The 10,000-nt window shown below is 35.7% G+C and overlaps 1 protein-coding gene across 1 annotated transcript in view; it reads left to right on the forward strand.

Annotated features, from left to right (window-relative positions):
- The window catches only part of LOC115222753 (rhomboid-related protein 3-like), a 425,612-nt gene that overhangs the window by 222,067 nt on the left and 193,545 nt on the right, over positions 1-10,000 (forward strand). Inside the window, exon 6 of the mRNA XM_036511760.1 lies at positions 5,443-5,601. Within this exon, the coding sequence (XP_036367653.1) occupies positions 5,443-5,601 (159 nt within the window). The remainder of the gene's footprint in view (positions 1-5,442; positions 5,602-10,000) is intronic.

Genomic DNA, 10,000 nt, shown 5'->3' on the forward strand with positions numbered 1-10,000 from the left:
ATGAAAAAATAACTTATCATTATTCTTATGAAATCAATCATGACCAAGTGGTCCTGGGGATCAATCCCACTGCACATCACTTTAGACATGCTAGCGCTCCGGGCGAAATGCTTAGCGGTATTTTGTCTGCCATTACATTTCCCAGAGGTTGACTTTGCCTTTCATCCTTTCAGGGTCTCTAAATTAAGTACCAGTTATGCACTGGGGTTGATGTAATCGACTTAGTCTCTTTGTCTGTCCTTCTTTGTTTCCTCTATGTTTAGCCCCTTGTGGGCAGTGAAGAAATAAAATAAATGCTGTTTGCCTCAGATTCAGGCCAAGTAGTGCCCAGAGGTAAAATGATTCAGAGCAGTGGCTCTCAACCAGGATCCATATGGCCCTGAGGGTCCATATAATTTTTGTGGGGTTCCATGGAAAAAAATAGTAGATTGGGGATCCACAATAATATTTTAAAGGCCCTTGAAAAAATTTTGCTTTAGATGTATGTATTGGTGATGTATTGCAAGAAACAGCTGGGTTTCTTTCTCTAACAGTTTCCATAGTTCAACCTACACAAGTTAATGTATGAAAAACCAAATAGGAATTCTGAAAGAAGTGTGTATAAAACTAGTTTTTAAACATTGAATAATGACGAGGGTCCACTAGAATAAAATATTAATGGAAAAGGGTCCATAGATAAAAATGGTTGAGAACCCCTGTGCTAGAGAGAAAAATGAGCTGAGTGGTTCTAGATTCCCTTGTTCGAAAATATAAGGACACAGCCTCTTGGCTTGCAAGTCCTCAGCATGAAAAACAGATGTTAAACGATGATGATGATGATCATGATCATCATCATCGTTTAACGTCCACTTTCCATGCTGGCATGGGTTGGACGGTTCAACTGGGGTCTGGGAAGCCAGAAGGCTGCACCAAGCCCAGTCTGATCTGGCAGTGTTTCTACAGCTGGATGCCCTTCCTAACGCCAACCACTCCGTGAGTGTAGTGGGTGCTTTTTACGTGCCAGACGAGGCTGGCAAACGGCCATAATCGGATGGTGCTTTCCATGTGCCACCGGCATGGATGCCAGTCGGGCGGCACTGGCTACAGCCACGTTCGGATGGTTCTCTTACGTGCCACCGGCACTGGTATCTATATATATATTTATATATATATACACATACATACCCAGCCATTTGGGTGTGACAAGACGTATATAAAGCTAAGCACTTTATGGAAGACACTTGCCTCGGGTGCACAAAGTGGGACTGAATTAAAAACCGTGTTGTTGGAAGCCAAACCTCTTACCACACAACCACAGATCTGAATAAACATTTTAATTTTCTTTGCCCGCAATTTACTCGCAACAAATGTTTTACTCCATTGCTCTATTCTACGATAGAGCTGAAAAATACTCTTCTCTTTTATATGTTACAAAGGGCATAAACAAGTCAGTCGATGATAAGAATGCGCTAAGAATTGAGACCACATGTGCTCAAAGCACACAGAACAATACTCAATTACACAGTGAAAGCACACAATAAAACCGAAATTAATAACATGGATAATTTCTCTTTCAATCTATTAGCCTAACTATACATATAATTAGTTAAGAGCCATTAATTGCTTACGTCATATTTCGAGAAATTTTTACTGGTGAAAAATCAGATGAAGGAGGACGTTTTGAAAACAAATTGATGTCGCCAGAAAGAAAGAAAAAATATTATGACGCGAAATAAATTCTGCTAATATAGAATCAATTTTATATTCTTTTCAACACCAATAATTGACTCTCTAATGTACACAGTAATCAGTCGGCTGATAGTGAGAGAGGAGGAGGAAAGAGAGAGAAGAGGAGGAAAGGAGAGAGAGGAGGAGGAGGAAAGAGAGAAGCAAACAAACTGATATATTTGAGTTCATAAATTAAATACAGATTAATGGGAATTAATGTTTTTTCTTAATTAATTTTGTCACCAAGCATTGGCATCATAGCACACACACACACACACACACACTATATGTATATCTTTGTATATGTGTGTATATATATATATATATATATATTGTATGTTTTTGTGTGTTTATAAGAATAAGCTTCGCATTTCAGTTTTGTATTGTAAATATGGCAGGTGAGCATTTATCTCTGTTTATCTTATTGTTGATGATGATGATACTGATGCTGATGATGGTTATGTTGATGGTGCTGATTGTGGTGATGATGATGATTATGACCAATTAAGAAATAAAAAAGGATGCCAAAATGGAATTTTATTGGTTAGAAGTTCATTAAAATAGGTTAAAGTGATGGACATCTCAAACTCCTGGGGGTCAATTTAATCAACGAACCCCTCCCCCACTAACCCTCTAAAATTTATGGTATAGATACAGGTTTGGCTGAGTGGTTAAGAGGTTTGCTACTCAAATGCATGATCACAGGTTCAGTCCCACTGCATGACATGTAAGACAATTTTAAGGTAGCAACAGATAAAGTCTAAGGTATCTCTTTCTCTCTCTCTCTTTCTCTCACACACACATTTTCATTCACATCCATACAGTTACATAAATGAAGAACCCACAAACTAATAGACACACAGACAGACAGATAGACAAGCACACAGACAGACACACAGACAGACCTGCAGCTGGCCTAGAGTAGAGAGGGCATGTCATTGATGAGGTTGCAGTTGATTGATTAACCCAACAATTAGCCCAACAATTGATTAGCTAAATGGTTTTTAACCAGCTGACAAAATGAAAAATAAAGAAGTGAAATAGAACTGGTGTGTGTGTTTATTATTATTGGCATAATGACCCTCCCAAAATACAACAAAATCTGTTTCAATACTCAAATTCACATCATGAATCTTGCAAACCAAAGACAAAAACATAAGCAGGGTTGGAATAAAAACAAAAAAAAATGTCACAAAGAATAACAGAATTAAACAAAAATTTAGGCTTCTTAAAATACCATTTTTTAACCCTTTATCACTTAAACTGACCATATCCAGATATTCTCCTAGTTTTATATTGAAATTTTCCAGATCCAGCCTATCACACCAACCCTACAATGTCATTCTAAAGATATACAATTACATCACTGAAATCTCAAAGCTATGTGATAATACATGATTAATTAAGAATAGCCTGGATAAAGAAGCATTATTACATATGACAGATTAAGCTGATTACTGATGTGTTAACATTTAAAGCAGTCATATTAGGCTCAAACATTCAACTTACTTTTTGTTAATCTATCCAGATCCAGCCTCTCACACCTACCCTACAATATTATTCTGAAAATAAACAGATGCATCATAGAAATCCTGAAGCTACAAGAAATGTATGATTAATTCAAAACAAGGAGAATAAAAAGGCATCACCTTTCACAAATAATCTAATTAATTTGAATACAATGTGCACCAAAATGATGTGATGGATTTAAAGGTTTGGAAACCATAGCATTAGATTGTGGTCTGAGGGGGATTTATCTGTTATTTCTAGCAAGTTCAACAAGTGGTTGAGGCTGCCCTGCAAGTTTACCCATCTGTTCTGTGATACTGGTGAAAATTAGGTAATTCTACAGGAGAGGTGTATGAAGAAATTCTTAAACTTTAGCACATTGGTTTGTCTCCAGAATTGTTTCTCCTGCCACTGCCCTCATACTACAAGGGAGAAAACTCACATGGTGACATGCTGCACCTATAGCGTACTAAAGGTTAACCATAGTTTTGCTTGGAGGGATCTGATCTTTCTTTGAATGTGGTTAATAACTTTGGTAAAGGCATGAACACTACAACACTACAATTAGCTTGAAGTGATTATATAAGGATGGAAAAGGAAACATCCGTGTTTAAAACATTGGCAGAGTTTCTTTCAGAATAAACAACTTACACAACTTGTAATGAAAGATTGAATTTCTGAAAAAGATTTTTTTTTTTTTTTTTAGTTTGATTCATTTATTTATTTATTTTTGCAGAGATGTAATCTCCTCAGTTTAAAGCATGTGATTCAGAGAGGAAAAAAAAGAGAAAAAATATTGTAAAAAAAGTCAAAAACGAAAAAGTTACGGCCAGTTGCATATTCTAAAATGGAGAATGAGATGGGAATTAAAAAATTGAAATTGAAAGATAGTTTTTGTTCTACATGTTTCTCTTTTTTTATTGCAGAAACATGGTCTTCTATGTTTAAAACATATAATTCAGAAAAAAATAATTGCAATAAGTACAAAATAAAAAAAAAGAACAAAACAAAACAGAGTTATGGTTGGTTGTATACTCCAATTCAGAAATGGATGGCAAAAAAGAACAAAATGTAAAAAAATTTAAATGTTGCGATTTTTTTTCTTACAGAATTGTAATCTCTAATGTTTATAACATAGAAATCCAAAGAAACTTTTTGGGGAAAAAAATAATCTTAGTAATATGGTAGTGAGGGGAGTGCTTATTACAAAACTCCGCTGAAGCATTTTACAATTTGGAATTCTTTTGTTTTTAGATTCGTTCTTTTTGACAAGTGATTTGATCTCAGACCATGTATTGAAACTGTAACCATGACATCGTGATTGACTCATAACCCTTGCAAAACACACAAGCCAGCATACATGCACACACCTGCACACAAGCACATGCCTGGACACATGCACACATACATACACATACAGATGCATACGTACCTATCTTCTCTTTTATTCTGTTATAATAACAGTCTTTGGTCATACATCTACAACATGGCCGCTGATAATATTCCGTTGTATCTTGTATGATGGAATAGATTATCAATATCAACCAGACATGGCTGTGTGGTAAGAAGTTCACTTCCTAACCACATGGTACCAGGTTCAGTCTCACTGCATGGTACCTTGGGCAAATGTCTACTACTACAACCCTGGCAAACCAATTCTTAATGAGTGGATTTAGTAGATGGAAACACTGAAAGAAAGGCATTGTATATGTATATATATATGTGTGTGTGTGTGTGTGTTTATGTGTGTGTATGTTAACCACACAACCACGTCTGCACCTGACTATAATTTCACTGCTTCCACTCTCAGAGACCCTAAAAGAGTTCACATGTGTGCTGTCCTTTCTCTCTCACTTAGCCAGAAAAACACAGAAAGCAAATCATCATCATCATCATTATCATCACCATCATCATCATCATCATCATCATCATCATCATCATCATCATCATTTAACGTCTCTTTTCCATGCAACCGGCACAGGGGCCAGAAGAGCTGGCATTGACCATGATCAGATGGTGCTTTTTACATGTCACCATCACGGAAGCCAGTCAAAGTGGCACTGGCATCAGCCACGTTTGGATGGTGCTTTTAATTATCACAATTCTTCTACAATTTAATTACTTTCCTTGCTTTTCCCTGCTTTATTAATTTATTTTTAAAAAACAAATTCTTATAAATTACATCACTGATGTTTGTTTTTTTCTGTTTTTTCATTTTCTCTCTAGTATGATATTCTTGGAAAAGGAGAAATCAGTAAACAAGATTTTCAAGAATTAATGGTAGATCCGCAATTTCAAGAGGAAATTCCATCCCATAAATTGGATATCCTTGGTTCCAAGATGAACACAGTTGATCATCTTTCATACCAAGAATTTGTTAACATAGTAAGTTCACATCATTCTACTATTTTGCAATTACCGTGTCTTACTTATTCACTTTACATTTTCCAGGTGCTTTTCCTTTCATTGTTTTTCCCATTTTGCAGAAACTGAAAATTTGTTGTTTATTTTATATTTATTATTATTTTTTTTTATACCTTTTATCAGTTAAAAATACTAATGACGCAAAATGTAGTTTACTGTTGCACTAAGCTGTACTAAAGAGATGATAATGAATTTTAAGTCTACAAAAAGTAAACTAAATCCTTTGAGTCTATACAGCATACATCCACTTTACCTTTGTAGATGTGTAAAGTAGAAAATATATACATATATATATGTATACGTTTTTCTCCCTTTAATCAAGCCTTCAAAAATTCACCACATTTACATACTTACACATACATGCACATAAATATACACTCATATGTATGCACACACACACACACTCACACACACTCACTCACACATATATAGATAACAAAAAGAATATTCTCTTCCAGATTTATATAAAAGGCATAAATGTTCTGTAAAATATCATTTCTGATGTTTCTTGGAAGTGAAAGAGCTAAAAGCACTAATAAATAATTATCCAAAATTCGGATTATTTTCTTTTATTTTAATTTATAAAATCTGTACACAACTTCAAACAATCTACACACATACACAAATACATACATACATACACATGCATACATACACACATGCACACATATATATATACATACACGCACACACAAATACACATACATGCACACATATCTATATAAATAGATTGATAGATTGATAGATAGTTAGATAGATAGATTGATAGACAGATTGATAGACAGATAGATGGATTGATAGATTGATAGATAGATAGATTGATAAATAGACAGATTGATAGATAGACAGATCAATAGATAGATTGATAGATAAATAGATAGATTGATAGATAGATAGATTGATAGATTGATAGACAGATTGATAGATTGATAGACAGATTGATAGATAGATAGATAGATAGATGGATAGATTGATAAATAGACAGATTGATAGATAGACAGATCGATAGATAGATTGATAGATAAATAGATAGATTGATAGATAGATAGATTGATAGATTGATAGACAGATTGATAGATTGATAGACAGATTGATAGATAGATAGATGATAGATAAATAGATAGATAGATAGATATGTTACTAAAGGAATGTGTTCTTTCCCTTGTATTTTTAAACCACATTCGTATTGAGTGAGCAGCTGATTTCCACAACCGATCTTTCCTTATTAACTGTTTCGTCGGGTTTTAACCTAGTAGCTGTTTTCATTTTTAAGTTCCATCCATATTCTGTTGACCCATTGGTCTCATTATGGTCAGCTTTGTCTGTAAGCATTTTCTTTTTTGCTATCCTCTTCCAGACTGTTTCTGGCCACCCCTTGTATGCATGTGTGTGTGCTTTGGCATATGAGTATCTCCTTGCTTCGACATAACATGATTGCTGTAAATAAATGGCATTCATATTCAATATTCTGGGATATCCTGTCTGACCACAGGCAAGTATTACCTTGCTTGGAAAAGCAGGTAAGGTTTGGTGACAGGAAGGGCATCCTACCAAAGAAAATGCACCTCAATAAACTTCGTGACACATGCAGACAAAAAAAAAAGTGGACATTAAAATGATGATGATGAGGAGGAGGAGGATCCTGGGAAATTCAACTTTTTCTAAATGTTCTTATCTCTATTTTGCATAAATTTACATATCTTTATAACATTGATTTATTGTGTGAAAAATTTCTATTATGGCTTTGATTGTGTTCCATAGTTATATTGGTGTTTTAAGCATAACTCTCAGACTTGCTTCATTAAGCTAACAACTTCTTTTATGTCTTTGATTTCTTTCCATAGTTAAGCTTATTAAAAGCATTAACATTTGATCTGGTTTCATTATGTTAAATATTCTCGTTGATGTGTGACTTACGAAGCTATGACTAGATGCAGAGTCAAAGTCAAAAGGCAGATTCAGTCATTGGTTGAATATAATAACCAGGAGAGGAAAACGAAGTTCTTATCTGTGTTAACGAGATCAAATAGAGAGAGAGAGGGTAACACAGGAATCTGTTCCTGTTGATGAGCAGGAAGAACATGGAGTTTTACTTATTGCTAAAGAAATAGTTAACGTAGAACAGAAAAAAGCACAAAAATAGGAAGATTCGTGTTATAAATATATATATAGGCGCAGGAGTGGCTGTGTGGTAAGTAGCTTGCCTACCAGCCACATGGTTCCGGGTTCAGTCCCACTGCGTGGCATCTTGGGCAAGTGTCTTCTGCTATAGCCCCGGGCCGACCAATGCCTTGTCAGTGGATTTGGTAGACGGAAACTGAAAGAAGCCTGTCGTATATATGTATATATATGTATATGTTTGTGTGTCTGTGTTTGTCCCTCTAGCATTGCTTGACAACCGATGCTGGTGTGTTTACGTCCCCGTCACTTAGCGGTTCGGCAAAAGAGACCGATAGAATAAGTACTGGGCTTATAAAGAATAAGTCCCGGGGTCGATTTGCTTGACTAAAGGCGGTGCTCCAGCATGGCTGCAGTCAAATGACTGAAACATGTAAAAGAGTAAAAGACTAAAAAGAGTATATACAGGGGTTGGACAAAATAATGGAAACACCTTAAAATTTCAAACAAATTTATTTTAATATAGGGTAGGACCACCTTTGGCTGTAATTACAGCTTCAATTCTATGAGGTATGGACTCATACAAAGTTTGAATTGTTTCCAAAGGAATTTTTGTCCATTTTTCTGCTAAAACAATCTCCAGTTCTTGTAGTGATGATGGTGGAGGATATCAACTCCTTACTTGTTTTTCTAAAATGCACCATAAATATTCAAAAATATTGAGATCTCAGGACTGTGGTGGCCAGATAAGATGTTCAACTTCACTAGAATGTTCCTCGTGCCATTCAGTAACAACTTTAGCTGTGTGAATTGGTGCATTATCATCGTGAAAGATTGCATTTCCCTTCGGCAACAGTTCCGCAACCTTAGGATGAATTTGATCAGATAAAATACTCAAATAGTCTTCACTATTAATTCTGCCAAGAAGGGAAACCATTGGGCCAGTGGATTTCCAAGATATAGCCTGCCAGATCATCACAGATCCTCCTCTGTGTTTAACAGTTGGAAGAAAGCAGTCTGGGTCAAATGCTTCTCTTGGCTGTCTCCATATATATAATTAGCTGGTGGTCAGAAATAGGGTAAAGGATGACTTGTTCAAGAAAATAACATTTTTCCACTGCTCTAGGGTTTTTACTCCACTCCAAATGCTTTGCAATGTTTGTTTTTGAAAGCAGTGATTTGCTGATTGCAGCCCTCCCATGAAATCTGGCTTTATGCAGCTCCTGGCAAACAGTTTTTGTGGAAACTGGGTTCTTGAGGTGGTCATTAAGCTCTGCAGTAATTTTGGGAGCTGTACTTTTGTGACCCTTTCTAACAATTCGTGTAAGAGTCCGATGCTCCCTATCTGAAAGTTTTGGTTTTCTTCTGGAGTTTTGTTTCAATGAGGAGGTTTTTCCCTCTTTCTCAAAAGGCTGTCATTACTTTTGAGACTGTACTTCTTAATACACCAAACATTTCGACTGTTTTTGTTACATTAGCACCTGCCATATGAAAATGAAGAATTTGACCTCTTTTAAAGTCTGATAGATCTGTCATTTTGATTAATTTTAATTACCTTTTTCTGATGATATCTGAAAAGAAACAGCAATTTTAGCAAAAGATAGCAATTTTAGCAACAGTAATAATAAATCACAAAAAAAAAAAAGTTTTTGATGGATTTATAGATATTTCAGAATTATGACGCTATGATGCTAGGTAATTCCATTATTTTGTCCAAACCCTGTATATAGGTGCAGGAGTGGCTGTGTGGTAAGAAGCTTGTTTCCCAACCACATGGTTCTGGGTTCAGTCCCACTGTGTGGCACCTTGGGAAAGCGTCTTCTACTATAGCCTCAAGCTGACAAAAGCCTTATGAGTGAATCTGGTAGACAGAAACTGAAAGAAGCCTGTCACACACACACACGTGCACACACATATATATATATTATCAATTGCACATACACAATGTATGTGCCTTGTTTATACACCATATTTGCTGTGGGATGGCACTTAGGGCAAACTCCCTAATAATGCTGGGTGTTAAACCACCTGAGTGAAGGCACGTGGCTTAATGGTTAGGTTATTCGGCTTATGATCGTAAGATCATGAGCTCAATTTCCAGCAACGTGTTGTGTCCAGTCCATTCAGTTGACAAAAAGGAGTTTTACCTGTATTTCAAAGAGCGAAGTTGGTTATATCGACTCTGGTGCTCAACAGGTGCTTATTTTATCAGCTCCAAAAGGATGAAAGACATAATCGACTC

Source organism: Octopus sinensis, linkage group LG21, assembly GCF_006345805.1.
Source record: "Octopus sinensis linkage group LG21, ASM634580v1, whole genome shotgun sequence".
Lineage (NCBI taxonomy): Eukaryota > Metazoa > Mollusca > Cephalopoda > Octopoda > Octopodidae > Octopus > Octopus sinensis.